The sequence below is a fragment of the Cinclus cinclus genome, chromosome 6 (assembly GCF_963662255.1).
Source record: "Cinclus cinclus chromosome 6, bCinCin1.1, whole genome shotgun sequence".
Taxonomy (NCBI): domain Eukaryota; kingdom Metazoa; phylum Chordata; class Aves; order Passeriformes; family Cinclidae; genus Cinclus; species Cinclus cinclus.
Window position 1 is genome coordinate 4,035,995 of NC_085051.1, and position 20,849 is coordinate 4,056,843.

Below are 20,849 nucleotides of genomic sequence, written 5' to 3' on the forward strand. Positions count from 1 at the left end.
ACTGGACCAGGGCTGGGATTCACCCAGAAGCCAGCAGGGAGCACACAGGGATCCCCAAATTCCAGAGGGAGCACTGGAGCAGTGCTGGGATTCACCCAGGAGCCAGCAGGGAGCACACAGGGATCCCCAAATTCCAGAGGGAGCACTGGACCAGGGCTGGGATTCACCCAGAAGCCAGCAGGGAGCACACAGGGATCCCCATATTCCAGAGGGAGCACTGGACCAGGGCTGGGATTCACCCAGGAGCCAGCAGGGAGCACACAGGGATCCCCATATTCCAGAGGGAGCACTGGAGCAGTGCTGGGATTCACCCAGGAGCCAGCAGGGAGCACACAGGGATCCCCATATTCCAGAGGGAGCACTGGACCAGGGCTGGGATTCACCCAGGAGCCAGCAGGGAGCACACAGGGATCCCCATATTCCAGAAGGAGCACTGGAGCAGTGCTGGGATTCACCCAGGAGCCAGCAGGGAGCACACAGGGATCCCCAAAATCCAAAGGGAGCACTAGGGTAGTGCTGGGATTCATCCAGGAGCCAGCAGCTCTGTTCCTCAGTTTCCCCAGGGACACACAGCCATGGAGCAGTGCTGGGGTTCCCTCAGCCCCGTGCCTCAGTTTCCCCAGGGACACACAGCCATGGAGCAGTGCTGGGGTTCCCTCAGCCCCGTGCCTCAGTTTCCCCAGGGACACACAGCCATGGAGCAGTGCTGGGGTTCCCTCAGCCCCGTGCCTCAGTTTCCCCAGGGACACACAGCCATGGAGCAGTGCTGGGGTTCCCTCAGCCCCGTGCCTCAGTTTCCCCAGGGACACACAGCCATGGAGCAGTGCTGGGGTTCCCTCAGCCCTGTGCCTCAGTTTCCCCAGGGACACACAGCCATGGAGCAGTGCTGGGGTTCCCTCAGCCCCGTGCCTCAGTTTCCCCAGGGACACACAGCCATGGAGCAGTGCTGGGGTTCCCTCAGCTCCATCCTGGCACACAGCCATCCCATGGCTTTAGCACAGCAGTTCCACAGACACACAGCAGTTAAGGAGTCTCATACTTCTAAAAGGACTTCCAAACACACTTGTTTTCCAACTCAGCAACAGAAAGAATTGGATTTTGTCACGGGTCTTTGTTCAGTTTTCGCTCAGCTCTGTGAGTTCTCAGTTCTGTGATTTCTCCGTGCACAGAGCGGGTTAAAAAGCTCTGTGAGTGTTGGCTGTAACAGGGCAGGGTTTTGGTCCTCAAGAGGGTTGTTATTCTCCAAAGAAGTTTTAATGGCATTATAAAAACCAAAACAAAACAAAACAATAAAAACATCCAAAACAAAACCAAAAAACCCACAACCAACTGGTTGTTGAAATACTTCAATGCTTTTTATTTAATTTCTAAACATATTTTTGGAAAGGAAAGCAAAGAAAATGAATTAGAGCGTAGCTGGATTTTTTCTTTTTGTGTAAACACAAAAATTAATTTTCATATTCAGTGGTTCATTGCTTTAAATTCTGCATCTTGCTTTAACTAGAAACATCAGCCTATCTGGTTTCTAGGTAGAGCACACATAGGGCTGAACCTTCCCCTACAGTAAGTTCTTCCAGCCACTCCCAAAATCATGTGCCCACAACCCTTTCTCAAAGTCTACTCTAATTTAGATATAATTTTCATTGAAGCTATTATATCATAAGCCCACTGCAATATGTACTGACATACATATGCTGAATTCTTGGCTTACAAAATCATTTTGAGATGCAAGAAAGACTTTTTAAAATTATTTTTAAAGAAATTGCATTTAATATATGCTCATGACTCATCAATTGAAAAAAAAAAAAGCAATGTTACAGTAAGCAAGATCGGGAAGTTCTATGATTAATGGGGTCAAAAAGCTAAAATTCGTGTTCAAAAGTTTGGTTGCTCACGCTGAAACAATTAACCCTATCTATAGAGCATCAGGCCCCAAAAAACAAGGCAACATTTCACAAAGAAGCAATACTATGTTACAAAACACTTATTTTGGTGTGCGTCCCTTCCCTTCAAAAACAGAGCAACAGATTTCGCCCATCTATCAAGAGATTCTCCGGGTGTAACTCTTCCAAAACAAATCTGGCTTTGAAGCATGAGACCTTAGAGTACAATGTGCAAAAGAGGCATGCCCTAATGGCTATTTTGCTGCAAAAAGCATCCGGTTTTCTGCTGCACCAACTGGAAGTCCCTTTCCTCCTACTTGAGCTAATACTAGGATTTGAAAAATGAAAAGAGAAGTCATTTGAGCAGCACAGAGCCTGCTGCCGAAGCCTCCCGCGCGCTCATGGCAGCGCCGGTGACAAAAGCGCCTGCCAATTACACTGCAGCTCGGAGGAAAACCATTCCTTTCCATTTGTTTCACTGCTAACTCGACCAAGTGTTCATGATAGTGAGCATCAAATGCACTGTAAGCAGCTCCTGGACTTCCATTAAGAGCATTCCACAGGAATAATGCTAACACGTGCTGAGTGATAAACATATAAGCACTAATACTGTTCTGTAAAGCCTTAAATTACACGCTCCAGTGTGTTGGCTTTAAATCCTGGAAGACACTGGCACCGAATTGCTGGGATTACAGCTTTCAATGAAACCTAGAACTAAATTACAGGATTTCAAACCATTTCTTTAATCCACACCTGTCTGCTAAGCCTTTCACCACATTCACACTTAATAACCCTTAACATTTTTCATCGAGAAAGCTCAAAGGTTCTTCCAAATTTAATTCCTGTCACCGCTCCACTTCACACATCTGGACACTGAGGTACACAATAATTAAATATCCCAGACAAACGCAGAAACCTGTGCCGTGGCCACTGCTTTAGAAAGGGGCGACTGCACCTCGTTCCAAACTTGTTGATCAATCTCACTCCCACATGACCATCATCTCTTTTGCAAGTATTCACATGGCCTTATGGTAAATTACGCCAGGAAAGAGCTTCAGATTAAAACTGAGGGGTAGAAGGGATTACAAGCATGTAAATTAATGCAGCTAGATCTGTGGCCATTATTTATGAGGCACCTCTAGCTGGGAACCTTTCTAGACGTGGTAACAGAATGCTGTAGTGACTCAGCACAACAGAAGTCTGCAGCTGCCTTTGAAAACCTCAGTCATGTTTCCATGTAATTGAAAAGAGATAAAAGAAAAAAACAAAAGCAAAAAAAATTCTCATCCTGATTCTAGACTGTTCTCTATTTGAAAAAGTAGTTACTTGCTTTTCTAAATGATGTTAAGCTTACTCAGACTAGAACTTACCAAGAAGCATTTGGCCAACTTCCTATGAATTTCATATAGCAAAATACTTAGATTTCCTTTAAACCTCACGCCCATACTCTTGTCCATATCACAGCTGAAAAGCTGCATGGATGCTGTCATGGTGGAAAGTTGTTACACAGGGGAGAGCTTTGCACCTGCATTTCCACACCTGGAGTGCTGTGCCCAGTTCTGGGCCACAAAGGTACTTAGTGCCCTGGAGCATCTATCATGAGGATGAGATCCAAAGTCCCAAAGCTCTGGTGCACTCAAGAGGTTCTCCAACTCAGAAATGCTCAGAAGGTTCAAATATTGAGAGAACTGGAGAACAGAAGCACAGAACAGGACAAAGACACTGCTCAGCCATGCATACCCTCAACTACTCTCTACATGCACAGACATCAAATAACTAATGCAAATTAAAGAAATCTAAGCCACATACATATACACAAACACCTCATTCCTTTCCTGCACTCCTACAAAGAGCTAGATTCATTCAGTAGCCTGGAAAAAAGCAGTCTATTGAACAAAAATGCTCTGGGCATAAGATCTGTCACAAATTTAAATCATTGAGAATGATTCTGTCTTTCATCTAATGTTTGATCTATTTCATTAGGTATATTGAAATCGTTGTACACACTGGGAAGTAAATGGCCTGAGTCTTTTGAGAAGTGTGAAGATAACAAGTATCACTTCTGAGAAAAAAAAATCCTCTCCTTTTCTGGTTGTCATTACAAAAGTAGGTAATTGTTTTCTGCAGATGAAATCCCTGAAACTGCACATTCTAACCTGTACTCTGTACTAACTGCTTTGAAGCCAAAACAGAAATGCTGCTGCTTCTTATGCAAAGGTTTCCATGTCAGTAACTGCAATATATGTAACACTTTTAAAGCCTGAAGAACTAAAGGACCAGGAGGACTCTGCTAAACATAAAATCCCTTACAGTGCCTGGATGAAACAACTGAAGAAACCCGCTGCAGCTGCTTGTACTGTCTCTAGGTTTTGGCATTCATTATTTAAGTTCAGTGGAAACTGTTCAGCCTTGAAGTAGGCTGACTCATGCACTTTAACTTCCAATTTCCTGCAAACAATCCATTAGTTTTTGGCAAGTTTCATACTGCACAATACTTCCCTGAAAAGGGCAGCTCCCAAACTCTTCTGATTTCAACAGCCTTTTTCCAATTTAACGAAAGTAGAATTTGTACTCATGCCCTTACAAAACTGAGTGTGATCCCCCATCTGAAGATGTCCGACACACTTAGCAAAGGCTGACAAATGACTTTTCTCAGAAAGGTTCTCTCCAAATTTACTTGCTGGGACAAATCCTACTGGGCATTTCTCAGACAACATGAGCTGAGTTTGGATGTGCGCTGTTAAGTTTTACCTGACAAGGAAAGCAAAGAAATATTTTCATACTTACCTACACCTCTACCAAAAGTGCTCCACCTACTCCTACACTTCTCTGCTTTTATAACAGCTGAAATGAGCTATTTGATAAATAAATGCTAATTCTATACATTGTAGCTACAATGGTTTTAAAATTCACCATTACCTTCAAGTATTTTGTCCCCAAGTGGTATCTGAAATATGTCACTAACTCAGAATATAACTGTGGTATCTCCATCACCACCAGTTGGTAACTATAGATGAATGTGGCAAAATAATTCTTCCATCCCCAGGATGCAATTATTTAAAAATGAGAAAAGAGATGAAAGCATCAACATAAATACATGTGCATACATCTTTCAAAGTACTCAGTGAGATTTCAAATCTCCAGTTCAGCTAACACATTAGAAGAGCTTTCCACATTAAAATTGTGTTACTCTGTGCACCTTGCAGAGTGTAGCGCTGGAATCTTGCATTTATCCACATCCTAAAAAAGCTAACAAATCTGTAAACAGCAGCACAGATTTTCACACCTCAGCATATCAAATTTCCATCTACACAAGGCAATCATAATTAGGTTGCACAGTTCCATCATTTTCACGTTCATTCAGGTCCTTAGCCATCTCTCCTGGGACTGTCAGCAAGCACAATTTCATAACTGAGATCTGCAAAATGCTGCACTCTTTATAAGTGCTGACTCCATATCATCCAAAGGATTTCACTTAAGTGATACAACCATGAAATGGGGAATCTGTGGGAAAATCCATGTGCAACAATCTAGGCAAGGTGGTCTAGTAGCAAAAAAGTTTACCAAATGTAGAAGCATATTTTGAAAGTCTTGTTTTTAACTGTTAAAAAAGACATTGTAACTACCAGAGGATTTTCACACATTGTGGGAACTTAAGTGACTGCAGAACTGAAGCACCTAGATCTGCTGTTATTTGGGTGCTCAAAAGACTCCTACCAGCTCTACAGGTGCCTGCATTCCAGCTGGGAAAGTCCAACAGGTATTTAATTCCCTACTGCTGTACTTGAACACAGGCATAAACCTGACTCAAACAGCAGGTGCTTATTTCCTAGCTTCCTTTCTCAAGCTAGACTGTGCACAGGTATTCCCACTATAAATAAGATACACAGAGGAGGCAGACCAAAGTCGTAATAATCACTATGTACTGCTGAGGGTACCTTATTTTCTGCACAACGATGTGATGTTTCATAGTAACTCTAAGTTTGTATTATTTCTTGGTATGTGCGTTGCTATCTTCCACCTCAGAAAGAACTCTCTCCTACCTTGCTCAAGTCCCTGGCAAGTATCCCCAAACACTGGTTAAATGCTCAAACAATTAGCCTTTCCCTTCCCTTCCCTTCCCTTCCCTTCCCTTCCCTTCCCTTCCCTTCCCTTCGTTTTTTTTAATAGATTCTCATTCACCCACTTTTAAAAATGTGCAGTTTCTTGCAGCTTTATTAAAGGTTCAGTCTGATAGATCCATTCCCACTTTGCACTACCTTTCCAAGCCTTAGCAGAGAATGTGCCTGATTTAGTCCTTAAGCTCTGCCTGCTCTGACATGATCCATGTATGCACCTCTTTGAGCACATGAATGGTTTCTTGACTTGCTTCCTTGACTTTGTCTCCTTGCAGGCTCATTGTTAAGCAGGGAATTAAGTGGTTTGTCAGCCTGATCCCAAGTGCTTAGCATCTGAACAGTGTGAAGTTTCACTCCACTGAATTGAATTTCCCAGAACTTCATCTTTCTGGCCATGCTAACCACCTACATACAACTCTACTTTCCTGACAAAAGAACAAAATTTACAGATGCTCTTATCTCCCTGGGATTTATTACTGGAACTGGAGACCAGTGGTTTGAACTGGGGAAGAAAATGAAGCAGAGCTGGTATAGTCATCCAGGGGTTAAGTTAATTTGTTAGTGCCCTTGCTGTTTCTTGCTGTCAGCCACGGTGCATCCACTAAATTCTGAAAAGAACACCGACCTTTAATCTGTGGTATTAGTTCCTTTGACAAAATGGAAGATTATGTCTTTCTCCCACAAGCATTCGTGCAAAGCTTAGCCAGCTTCCATCTGGTCTGGCTAATTAAATGTAAGTTAACATTAAGTTAAGAGCCAGCTCCAGCCCACAGACCTATTCTGCGACGGCAGATTTTATTAATTGGCCAAACTATTTGAGTATTTAATACCAGTTTTTGATTACTTCTATTTTCTTCGGTCTCTCATGAAAACAGGGAAATGTTTTTGAAGACATATTTTCGTGATTTCAGTCCAGAAGCACAAAACACCAAGACGTGCTAATAAAATTCTGAGCAGCCATAACACTGTCAGGTTTTTTCTCTTCTGTATTTGAAATGTTAATAAAGTACCATCATAACAGTGTGAAGGATCTGCCTATTATGCACAAGATGTGGAATCACTGGAGCTGTACACTTTAAGTTGGCCCTGACTCACAATCTGGCCCTATATGTACTAAAACTACAGCCAGTTGTTGTATTCCTTATTCAGTCAAAACTTTGACCCTAATGAGTGTTCTGTCTGAATGAGAAAAAAAAAAAGGGGGATTACATCTAATGTGGGGGAGCTACTAATTAGAATCATGCCCACAGCTAGCTTTTGATAAAATTCATTTGTAAAAATGAAAATACAAATAATTTATTAAGTCAAAATGGTGCTTTGCACTGTTTTAACATTAACTCCATATAGGTGTAGTACCTAATCTATTTCACTGTATTTAACATTAGATGTTAGAGAAGAAAACTATACACTTCAGGACTTTTAAAATAAACAATACAGCAAAGTTAGATTTATAATTTTTTTTTTAACACATGACATCACTTTGAGAAAGACTGTTATTAAGTAAAACATCTTAAACCTCTTAACCAACCCTTCTTTCTTTGGGATAGAGTCAAAAATCACATTAAGAGATGTTATTTCTTCATGTATCTATTTAACATAATTCCTGCTGCTACTGTACGTAAAGAATATTTAAAAATTCAAACCCCAGGAATCTTCTACCTAGTTCACATATAAAACCCAACCGAACAACCAAACAAACACAACCAGTTAAAAGCTCAGTTTCATATAAAAATCCAAACTGTACCAGGACAGGCATCAAAGAGTTAAAAACCAACAAAAACTGTGAATGGCATAAAGGTGCCTAATGGAGCAAGACTAAACACAGAAATGAGGAGAGCACTGCTCCCTTCCACTTCTTTGCCTGCAGAAGATCACATGAGTAAATCAATTCACCTTTTCTGCCTCGGCTGCCCAAGCAGATGGTGCAGGCAGAACAAACATTTCTCCTTTTCTGACCTCACCTTAAAATTCTCAGTCAGATGAAGATGTTCTGTGTAAGGGCAGATTGTTAGCAGCTAATATTATGTTGGAAATAGAAATGGACAAGCAATTAGCTTCCAAGAGACTCTGAAAACAAAAATGCTATTTTACAGGGTGTAACCCCAATGACAGACACAAAGAATTTCTGACTGTCTATTTACAATACAGGGTTTTCTTATCAACTTATTCTTTTCTCTCCTCTACCCATTAAATTAGAATGACCTGTTAAAAAAAAAAACCAAACAAACAAACAAAAAAAAAACAAACAACAACAACCCCTTCTCATTAAGCTTTCATTCTCTGACCTATCTTCTGCCTGGCTTAATTTACATTTGTGTTCTCACTGCTTATTTCGACAGCTCGCCCTGGGAATGCTATTCTGCACACAATTGTTACCTTTTACTCGGGCAAAAGCAGAATGTCTGATAAAATCCACTGGGGTAACTCCTTCAAACATGAACTACAAGCCCCCCAGTGCAGTGTGAACGTCCTGGCGTGATTCTAAGGCTCGGCACGAAGGTTCAGCTCATTTCCAGGCCAGCAGGCAGGCACTGCTGAGCTGCGCTGGGACACGGCAGCAGCCGGTTCCTCCGGACCCGGGGCTGGCACCGGGGCTGCTCGGGCCAGCTTTCCTCGTCAGCTGGAGCCACCTTGTGCCCTGCACGGCACCTGCACCCTGCTCTGCTGAGGAAACACTGTCAGTGTTTTTACATGCTGGCCTGTTCTGAGTGAGACAGCAACTCCTGAAAAACATTTATTCAGATTCGACATAAACCGTTCCATTTGCAATTAACCCTATCAAACCGGTTAAAGACGGTTTATTAGCGGAAAACTATTCCAAGTCAGTTGAAAAATGAAAAAAAAAATTTAAAAAGCTGCAAATCAACTGGATGCTGATTATTTTTTTCCCAATTCAACCCAACGCTGCAGTACGGTTCTACGAGTTATGCAAGACACTAAATCACTTGGAGCACTCGTGGTATAATGGGGAACACCACCACTATTTCCCAGTTTATTATGTGTCCTTGTGTATGATGGAGAATTATAACAAAGCAGAGACAAGAATGTGAGGCCAGGAGCTACTCTGCTGCGAGTTTTACTTTGCAGTCAAACAGCAAAGCCTCTTCCTCTGCACTGATAAATTTGAGTGCACAGCATAAAAATGTTTGAAAGTGTTGCAATTCAGATTTGGCCTCTTGCCATAAAATTCAAATGCATATTTCAAACATACCTGAAGTCAGAGTTGAATTTTTTTGGTCTCATTATAAAATAGGGATCACATGAATCAAATAGCTCTGGACATACTTCCAGAGGCTACCGGGGCAAATTCTGACTCAGGGCCAAATCTACCATATTCCTGTTTTTTTATTCTGACAGGATCAATATCAAGCATGTTGAGGATATGAACCAATAGATATTTCCTTTCCTTCTCAAAGCAAGAGTGATGCTCTTTAGTCCAAGTGGGTAGGACAGATGTGATCACACCTTCTAATAAAATTAATACTTATCATTTAAACACATTAAACCTGACATTTCTTCTTCAGCCTGAAAGCACAGGCCATAAAAAAACCCACAAACAAACCACAAAATCCAAACCCCTGAACTGCAGAGTTACAACAAAAAGCATTCTGACCTTTTAACCATTCTTCTTCTTCATGCACTCTGACGACAAGTTAGGCATATCATCTTTTGAATTCAGCACTTCAATACATTATACTGCATTTACTCTGAGCACTCCGACATTATCATTATCTTCTTTTGTGCCCGACAGCAACTGCAGCTTCTATAATGCCATTATTGTAATTAAGAACAATCTGAACCATTGACAGCATTGCCTTGTTTGCTCTAGAATCCCCTGTGCATTAGTGTTCTTCTAAACCAATATTTCACTATTAATAGTTTGCTACTTTAGAACTGCCTAGGGTTAAAAAAAAAAAAAAGAAAAAGGAAAAAACTTAGACCTCAGCCTAACTCAATGGCCAAAGAAAAAACTTGCTAAGAAAAAAAATAAATGAAAGGCTGTGCATTGGCAAACTATTACACTTTTTTTGACATGTGTTGAAAATGGATTCACACCCTGCCAACCTATTCAGGCCGTTACCCAGGTGAGGAAGCTTATTTTGGCTTTCTTCAAAAGGACCACCTGTACAGATACAAAAGAAAACATCTCTTCTCCCACTAAATGTACCCAAAGTACTTCGCTGTCTAAACTCTCATTCATCCAGCTCACAGTTGGATAAGTAGGGCACAGCAATTTAGGCATTCTTGTCTGGGAAATTCTGGCCTGAACTCCCAGCCCCGCAGCACACGTGCTCTGCAGGCTGCCTGCACCCATCCAGGTGTTTGCTGAGGGTGATACCTGCCTGTCCCTAGGCTAGGAAGGTGCTCAGCCACAGCCCTGTGATCACCTAGCACCCAGCCTTTCAGACTGTAATTCCAGGGAAACAACCAACCAAAGAGCTGCAGGTGCAGCTGCAGGACAGCACTGACACATTGGCACTGTCCTCTTACAACCTGGAAACGGCTTCAGAAGCAACTTCAATTCTCCCTCTGCAGTAAACGAGCAGCTGGAGTGCTGAGTCCTAACAGGAAAGAACCCAGCAGTCACTGCCTAAATGCTGTGTGAAAAGGGACCATCGCTGGCAACAGGGAGTTTTGGGTATTTTTAGTAGATGTGAACACAGTAAAGCACTGTATGAAAATGATAAAGAAACGTGGCTAGTGGAAAAGAGCTGGCAACTCCCAAGGAGATTTAGACAGATCTGGTGGCACTTTTTCTTCTTGTGAACATATATTCCATTAAAAAATTATGAACCTTATGTTAAAGGAACATTCAGGAAATGATAATGTTTAGGCTGTATTTGGAATTTTTTATTCTTTCAAAGCTTTTGCAGTGTGAGATTGTATTTTTATGTCTGGGAAATCACTACTGGACTGGAGCTGCTTCTGTCTCCACTACACCCTTCAATCTGTGCCCAGAGCTCCTGATGGGGAACAGTGCTCACTGACAATTGCTGCACCCCCCTCTCCTCCTAAAGTCCCTTTTCCCAAGTGGGATTCCACAGGTTTCACTGTGAATAAAGGCTAATATCACCCATCACTGAGTCAGTGCCACAGACTACTCTAACTGCTCCACAGGAAGGGCAAAGAACAGGAGCAGCTCTGTGTAAAGCAGGAATCAGAGAAGCCAGAGGTACTTAACCATGACTGCAACTACCAAGAATGACTCGGAGAAATTAATATACCAGGTGTTTTCTTCTGCAGAAAGAATTATCTAAGTAACATATTGTCAACCATGGTACACTGTGTGCTGCTTGACACAAAGCTCAGCAAGAAGTCAGGAAGAGAAGTGCAAAGGTTAAAAGGAAAGCAGTGTTGCTAAGTCAGGACCTATGGGTTCTCTAATTTTTTATTAAATCCACATATATGATAAGAACATTTCATAGCACCACATGCAATTATTTCACATGGACTGCTAGAAAACTGAAAGGAAAGCAGAGCCTTTGGGAGACTGTATAGCCTTGTTATTTCACCCCACAATTCTTTAATATTTTGAGAGAGATCACTGCTTGATGAACAGTGGCACAGTCTAGAGCCAGGTGCAGGATTTGGGTGAACAGATGGTGGCTAATCTTCCTAATACAGCTCTGCCAGTACGACTCACTCTTGACCAGTCACATCCCTGGATTTTTTCTGGCCCTTGGTTTTCTCTGCAACTACCCCTCAAAAAGCTGTGCTCAGGCCAGAGAAGACTAAGGATTCACAAAAGGCTATTGATCTGATTTTGCTTTTGCTCCAAGACATCTTTTGTTTGTATTTCAGTTTGGTCGCTAAAGTGAATTAACTCACTGGTGCATTCAACACACAGACACACACCCAATTCCAACAAGGACAAGGGTATTCAAGCCAAATAATGTTATCTATTAGTAAGTATTAGCATATCAAGCAGTACATGCATGATGATACACATAGGGAGCAAGGCTTTGCTACTCAGTGCTCCAACTGCAGCCACACACTCCAGAGCAGCACTGAACTACTCAAAAGATGGAGAGGGCACACAGAACACACAGAGAGCAAGTTACACCTTCAGCCCCACATCTGGAACAGCTGAAAGTGAAAATGTGAAGCACTGCAAAATACCCTGCTTTGCAGCTCATCCTCTCTCCAGCAAAATGGCATCACACTGCTTCCAGCACAGTGCTGACTGCACCACCTGCATGTCAACTGGCCTGGCAGGACGTCTCCTTCTGGGGCTGGCTGCAGTCCAGCTGATAAAATCCCTCACCCTTAGGGATACAACAACAACAACTGTGTTTGAATTGGAACTGGTGTGGGGAGGAAAAGGAGCAGGACACAAGCAGTAGATGGAAAAGCAAGACAATTTCAGGTACACCTCAATCCCTGGTTTTCTGAAGTTTCAATTCACAAAGAATTGTATCCCTACAACTGCTCATTTCACCTTCAGCAACACCAGCATTTTGCTGAGAAAGACTGCAGAACACTGGATTAAGCTATTAGGAAGCACTTGATCTCAGACACAGTGACATAACAAATGAACTGGACTGTCTTTATCTTAATCTCCATGAGAAAGGCAGAGAGCCCAGTATTAAACTATTTGATCTGCAGGGAGGGCATCAATTAATACTTGTGAAAGGCATTAAAGAAAGAAAATAAAAATTAGGATACATCCCAGAGATTCTGTCCACGGGAAACTTCCAGAAGCACAGACCTGTACTTAGAGGAAGCTGCCCTTAAAGTGAGGGGTTTCAGAAGATGTGAAGCCCACAGGCAGTAATCAAATCCACTGAGAACTATTCTTTTGCCAGAGTCTTGGTCTCTAGGTCTTCTTACCTTCAGGAGAGATTCCTTTAAATGCTGCAGGAGTTCTCAAACTCCAGATTCTCTTGACAGCTCACTCATGTCACTGAGGATGAAAACTTCATCCTTAGTTGAGCACCTCATATTTATTCTACAGCACTATTCGATTATATCCACCTTCACTCTGCAAACTGGATATGTTTTTATGAGGATGATCTACAGGAATGCAAGCTTTAAATCTGGAGATATAGAGAAAAAAAAATAGCACCAAAACAAAGGTGCTTCAGTCTGAGCTCGTTCCTAGTTGTTTTTGTTTTTTTTTTTCTTTTCCATGGCTCCATCCTGTAATCTGAAAGCACTGAAGGTTCTTCAACCACTTGTCTAATGGATGTTTAGTTTTAGCTGAAATCTCAGCTCAGATGACGGAATTATATAAATGGGGAAAAGTCAGGAAATAAGAGGCATACCTCTGCAGCAGCTGACTTGCCCACATAATTTAGGCTGCTTTTGCAGGTCAAATGAAAGATGGAGCTCGGTGGATCTACTGCTTTCATGCAGGTAGTCAGAGAAAAGTAGAATTCCTGTCTGTTTTGGGTCAGAACAGGGGATCAAAGCCCAGGGCCCGGGTACCTGGCAGAAAGGCCTTCTTTATACAAACAGTCAAGGGCAAAACAACAGATTTTTGTATAAGCTTCATAACAGCTTCATAATCCTAACAGATGTCAACAGGTATTCCCTGATTTCTGAACACAAGATGTCTGTGATGGCCCATGTAATTCATGAGTGTGCCACTGGACACTGGAGACGTGTAAGATCCACCCAGACCCACTTTTAGTCCCCACCCTCCACGCCTTTTACAAAAACATTTCTGGCATCCAAAACATCCCATAGCAGTAAGTTTCAGAAACTAATCACACACAGCCTGGCTCTGTGTTGCCTTCATACACATCCCTCACTGCATACATGGCTCCTCCTGCCTCCAGTGAGACACCAGCACGGGCTCCTTTGGCTCCTGTCTGGCACACAAGTGCTGTGCTTTGTATTCATCACAACACGGGCAGCACAATCCCACACCTGTGTGATCTAATCCCTCTGCACCTGCTGGGAGGCATTCACGTAAAGCAGGCACACACTCAGCTCTGCCATGACAGAACAACTCTGGATTATACACTCAACAACCTGCCTGGCAAAAAAGCTGGCACTGGGACTCACACGTTCCTGCAGATCTGAGTTGTACATGAAACACATGGCACGAGCATAACCAGACTGGGCCCTGCGCAAATATTTGGTTGAAACAATGAACTTTTAAAAAAATTTTAGGATTATCTTTTACTTTTGAGGTTCAGAAACACATTCAGTGTTTTCATGTCTTTCCCTGCACCACCTGGAGCCAGAGGCTATTAAAAAGGAGGGATAAAAAGGCCAGCGCTCGGCTGACAGATGCCAAGCAGCCCCAAGCAGGGCACAGCTGTCATTCACATCCGTGCCCGGAGCTGCATCTGCAGGGCCATCACCAGCCCAAGCAACAGGTGGGGGTTCAGCTTTCAGAGGCAATTCTCTTCCTTTCCACCCAGCAACCCCTTCCACCAAAGCACAGGCCTCCCCAGACACCATATCCCTGGCGATTCAGCTGCAAAGCACACAAACAACACCCCGGTGCTGTCCTCCTGAGGAGTTCCATGTGCTCAGAAGCCTTGAAGCTGTGAAATGACAACAAACAAAGCATGTGCACCTCCCCTCTATTCTTCTGTTTGGTCCTTCCACAGAACAGAAGTGTTTTATCCATGTAAGAGAGCTTGCTCCAAGGCAGTGATTCCTTCAGTGGTGATGCTACCAGGTTTTGGCCAGCATCAGCCCTGCAGCTGTGTGTAATGTGCCCATGGCAGCACACCAGGACACGGAAATGTGCAGCACAGGATGCAGGGGGAACATTCTGAGCACGCTGCAGCTGCTGTGCAGTGAGGCTGGTGGTGAAACACATCAATGTCAGACAGCAGAACCAGCTGCTCAGCTACTCTGAAGGCACCAGAAGGCCTTGATATACTAATGTGAAAGGCAGAATGTGAAAAGCATTGATTGACACTAGTCATGTGTCCCATGTCCTCCTTCTCACAGGAGATACCACATGCCATCATCTAAACATCAGTACGAAATCAGCACCCAGTGGTTTATTTCCATCATTCATGCCATACATTAGCAAATATGATAAGAGGACACAGTTGAGGGAGAGGGAGAGCTGCAGAGTGTTTCAGCCAACCTAGAATCTCTCACACAAGAAACAAACACAAACATCTACTGACACAAAAACTAGTCATTTGCAATTGTGCAGTAGGTTTCAGAAACAAGTCCAAAGAAAACGAATCAAACTCCAGCAGAACACTTCTGTATACCAAGAAATAAATTTATTTTATAGGAAAGGCCCAGAGCAAGATCAAGGCATGATCCTTCTGTCACTGAGTCCCACAGCAATGCATTTGACTGATGGATTGCAGAAAGACATACATACATTTTACGTAAAACGCCTGTAAAGCTTTCATCACCCAACATCTACTCTTATTTTGTATTCTTAGGTTTTTCTGATTTCATGTAATTCCATAAAATATATGAAGTAAAAATTAAGAAAGTTAAGGTTATTATCAAAACCCACCAGAATTTACAATATTTTACACTGTTAACATACTCTTCCCTGAGGTACTGCCTACTGTGACCCCATACACCAAAATTAAATCAAAACAAGACATACACAAAAAAGAAGAAACATCGTAAGTGGAGGACAGCAGAAAATTCATTCTTTCTCCTGCTCATCAACCCCAAATAAACTAGGCAGAAGAGCATTCAAATGACTGAAATGGTTGTCACATCAACTGGAAAACTGACTGAGCCCATACAATTGCTCTCCACCAAACTGACGGGTCCAAGCTGTCTGTTTCCCATCTGCTCGTCTGCAATTTAAGCAAGTCTGAACTTCACTCCCTGTTCCCAAATGTGTCACAGATTTATCAGCATGTCTGGGGCCAATTCTTTACATTCTCCACTAAGGTAAGCTATTAGGAGGAGCAAATTTTCTGTGTTTATAATTGTCAGGCCAGGAAAATTCAAGGAGGACAATCACACATGACCTTACTAAACCCATCATGAAAAATTCATTCGATAACACAGTCCCCCCCATATCTTTTTTTAAAGAAGGCCATTCTCTTCTCTTCTTACATGTGTTTAAAGACATGTTTAGTACACAGTATAGACTACTACAAGGAGCTTAAAAAAAATCTAATTTGTGGGGTTTTTTTGCTCACATTATGAGCTTTACCATATATCTGAACTCCTGATAGATAATGACTGGGATCCTTCACTAACAAATAATAGGGTGGCCAGTCCTCAAATGCTTTTCAGCAATGAAGGGGATGGAACCTTACTAAAAACCACAAATAACTTTTGCACACCTCAGTTCAGTTTGCAGAGAGGCCATCAAATATTCCAGTCTTTAGTTCACAATTTTTTCACTGCCTAAAAAGCTAATTTAATCAATTCCAAACACAGCGAATAATTTGTAATTTTGCTACCTTAACAGATTGTATACTCCATTTGAAGATGCATCTGCAGATGCTCTCACAGGCAAGACCAAAGTACAGTGTTCTCATCCTTGAATTACACCCCTGGTGATGAGAGGCTGTAAATTAAAACTACACTAAGGCTCTACATGACAGATGACAACATAAACAAATCTCCAAATTCCCGATTTTATCAAATACTCTCCAATATTTAATGGCAATGTATTTTCCATTCTAACATATGTCTAATGATATGACTGATCCCTGCTTACATTGTGTGGTATCTCAAGTACCTCAGGTTACTCTCTTTGTTTTGGTCCATAAGTTGTGCTCTGATATTAGAGAATTCATTTCATTTGTCTAGGCTATCCTCACCCCTTCCACACATGGACCTCTTATCATTCATAAGCAAAGGTTTACTACATATTTTATACATATTCATGCATATAAATTAATGTCAATACTGAAATCCCATTTTATGTTGTATCATAAACTATTTTTGCTACACCTAAAACTACATAAACTTTACTCTCTTCATGAATAATCTGCATTACTCTTGATTGTAAAGTCTCTTCAGATCCTAAAATACTTTCATTTGGTGAAGCATTTTGGCACTGGCTCTATTGTTGCAATACACAAAAATGTAATTTTGACAACGATCAAAACACCTGTTGATGACATAAATACAAAACTCACAACTTCATAATTGTGTATCATCTATAGCAGTTGACTACATATATAGCAGAGATGGCACTAAAGTGTAACCAGCACAGTCCCTACAAGAGATAAAACATCTTTTGCCTTATTAAAAACCACCAGCTCTTAGCGCTTGTGGCAAAACACTGGAGTAAATCAGTATGCTTCTGTCCCCTATGGAACAGCAGAATCTACACTAAATGGAAGACATGGAAATTTTTGGCTGTCCCTCATTTATCCTGACTTATACTGAACACTTTCCCTTGTGCAAGCAGTTGAATGACCACGTGGACTTTTATGACCAAGACCTACCTCCATAGGAAACCTGCTACAGATTGGTTAAAGCAGGAGAAAAAACACCAAAGCTCAGATCCTAGATGAAATTCCTAGCTAGGCTCCAAAAACACCTGGAGCCCTACAAAAAAACCAAAAAAAATCAGCACAATTTCAGATGGAACCTACCTGGGCCACAGCCAGCAAGGAACAATGCTTGTTAATAGTTTGCAAACTTGTACTTATTTTTAGTAGAAAAAAAAATAGGAAGTAAGATGGAGGACAGGCTTCACAGTAAGGCTGAAACCATCTGAAAGTGTTAAAATCCATAAATCAATAAACAGAAAGATAAGATAGCATACTATCAATTTCACCTCTATATCTGCTTCCGCCAGAGAAATATCACAAACACACACCCAAGTGAAAAGGATACTAAGGTGAAATTAACACAATATGTTTTTGTCCATCAGCAAATAACAGTCCTTACAAAGTTAATTTTAAAAAAACAACCCTCTAAACCTGTTATTTTTAGATATAAGCTTCCCTTATAAACTTGGGAAACACAAAAAGACAAGGACAATGCAGTTTCAAAAGGATAGAAAGTGATAATGAAATGGCAGGTGCAGGTTTTAATCAGTAAATGCAATCCATTAAAGTAATGAGAAGAAGTATGATTTCACAGGATACATCTTTTTGTAAGCTTACAAGATTGTGGATAAAAGTAACTGCTGCCTCTAACAGCTGCAAATTTGTGACTTCAAACCTGTCTCACTAAGGAAAAAGCATTTAACAGTAAAAACAATCATAACAACAATATAATGGACAGACCCAAACTGCCACAAAGAGGCTCACTTAAAGATCTCTAAACATACCTACTATATGGACTCATCAAGGAAGACTTGCTAGTTCAATGTACCTAACAGCCACAGATACCCTAACAGAATAACTTTTAAAAGTAGGTAATTAATGGAACTGCCATTCTTTACCGTTTCATCAACATCTCGTCCACCTGCAATCACCAGAAAAAAAACAAATAATGTGAGCACAACCGTGCAACATGGATTTAAGAGGAAAGCAAGGCTGTAAATCACAGAAAAATGACGTGAGAGTTATAGAGTGAGGAGCTGCACTCTCCCAGCTGTGCCATCCTTATCCTCCGCACTGGTGCTGTCATGAAGCACTGGGTGTGTCTGGCTTCATTGCCCATGTGCACACGAGGAGTCAGGCACTGCTGAGCCTCATAACTTTCTTCACACCCAAAAGCAATGAATTTTGCTTGGAAAACTGTTTTGAAGTGACTATTACTTTGGCTCTATTTGCATCACATCTAAATTAAGTTCGGCTGTGAAAACGGTGGGTGAGCGAGGTTAAATTGCAGTTTTAATTCACACGCACAGACAAAGAACGAGACTACTGTACATGCTCAGTGTTCTGCAGAGGCTCACCGTCGTGGGCCTGAAGTTTTTTGCTCAGCACAAGGACAATAACTGCGTTTGGAGCCACTGAGGAACCACTACCGCTGTAAACATTAAATAGATGTGTGCATTACAAAGAGCACTGTGTGCTGACCACTGTTACGCCAGCACACCTCCTGAGATGAGTCACAGGGGCCTGAACCACCGGGATTTTGGGAATCTACACCCAACTGCGGGGCTAAATCCTGCCCAGGGAAATTCCAGTGTGCTCACAGGCCTGCGGGGCCCACTGCAGGCAGAGCTCCTGCCTTCCTGCCCCTGCCTGCCTTCCTACCCCTGCCTTCCAGTTCCTATCCCTGCCTTCCTACCCCTGCCTTCCAGCTCCTACCCCTGCCTTCCTATCCCTGCCTTCCAGTTCCTATGCCTGCCTTCCAGCTCCTACCCCTGCCTTCCAGTTCCTACCCCTGCCTTCCTACCCCTGCCTTCCAGCTCCTACCCCTGCCTTCCAGTTCCTACCCTGCCTTCCAGTTCCTACCCCTGCCTTCCTACCCCTGCCTTCCAGCTCCTATCCCTGCCTTCCTACCCCTGCCTTCCAGTTCCTATGCCTGCCTTCCTACCCCTGCCTTCCAGCTCCTACCCCTGCCTTCCAGTTCCTACCCCTGCCTTCCTACCCCTGCCTTCCAGCTCCTATCCCTGCCTTCCTACCCCTGCCTTCCAGCTCCTATCCCTGCCTTCCTACCCCTGCCTTCCAGTTCCTGCCCCTGCCTTCCAGTTCCTGCCCCTGCCTTCCAGTTCCTGCCCCTGCCTTCCTATCCCTGCCTTCCAGTTCCTATGCCTGCCTTCCAGTTCCTACGCCTGCCTTCCAGTTCCTACCCCTGCCTTCCAGTTCCTACCCCTGCCTTCCAGTTCCTACGCCTGCCTTCCAGTTCCTACGCCTGCCTTCCAGTTCCTACGCCTGCCTTCCAGTTCCTACGCCTGCCTTCCAGCTCCTACGCCTGCCTTCCAGTTCCTACGCCTGCCTTCCAGTTCCTGCCCCTGCCTTCCTACCCCTGCCTTCCAGTTCCTACCCCTGCCTTCCAGTTCCTACCCCTGCCTTCCAGTTCCTACGCCTGCCTTCCAGTTCCTACGCCTGCCTTCCAGTTCCTACGCCTGCCTTCCAGTTCCTACGCCTGCCTTCCAGTTCCTACGCCTGCCTTCCAGTTCCTACGCCTGCCTTCCAGTTCCTACGCCTGCCTTCCAGTTCCTACGCCTACCTTCCAGTTCCTATGCCTGCCTTCCAGTTCCTATCCCTGCCTTCCAGTTCCTGCCTTCCAATCCCTGCCTTCCGTCCCCGCACACAGACCTCGGAAGCTGCATACAGACACTGCTCACAGACCCCTGGATCCGCTCACAGACACTGCTCACAGCCCCCGGGAGCTGCCCCGCACACGGACCCTGGGCACAGCCCCCGGGAGCTGCTCCAGGAGCGGCGGCGGCAGAGCCGCGGTGTGCCCGGGGCGGTGGAGCCGGAGCGGCGGGGTCGGGGGCGGCTCCTCCCTCACCGCTCGCCTGCCCACCCCACCCGCACGTCCTTCCCCGCCAGCCCCTTCCTCCCGCTCCCCAGAGCCTTTTCCTCTCCCCGTCTCCTCCCCACCCCCCCCCCCCCAGCAGTAAGGTAACTCCCAGGAAATATGCAAACCTGTGAATTTTTACCTTCTTTGGCTTTTTTCCTCCTGGCCAGCGTGCCGCCGAGCTTGCCCAGGAAGGAGTCATCCTTCTTTCTGGAGGGGGGGGACTTCGGGGTGGGGGACTTGGGGGAAGAAGGAGACTTCTGCGGGGAGCTTGCCATGCTGGGCCAGCGGCCGCCGGCGCTGCGGGACGGAGCGGGCGGCTCCGAGGCCGCGGTGCCGTGGGAGGCTGTTCCCGGCTCTGAACGGAAGCGGAATTATTTCAAGCATTTGAGGCAGCTCCTGCTCCGCTCTCCCGGCTCTCCCGCTCCTTCCCTCCCTCCTCCCGCCCTCCTCCCGCCGGGGAGGGCCCGCTGCCCTCACCCGGCTCCCGCGGCTCCGCGCTCCGTTCCCGGCCGGGCACACGCGGCCTGTAGGGCCCGGCCGGGCCAGGGGCAACGCCTGGCCCCCT

General features: G+C 43.9%; 1 protein-coding gene across 1 annotated transcript in view; it reads right to left on the bottom strand.

Annotated features, from left to right (window-relative positions):
* The window catches only part of PARVA (parvin alpha), a 60,028-nt gene extending 39,469 nt beyond the window's left edge, over positions 1-20,559 (bottom strand). The window contains exon 1 of the mRNA XM_062494740.1: positions 20,424-20,559. Coding sequence (XP_062350724.1) covers positions 20,424-20,559 — 136 coding nt within the window. The remainder of the gene's footprint in view (positions 1-20,423) is intronic.
* Positions 20,560-20,849: the final 290 nt, after the last annotated feature.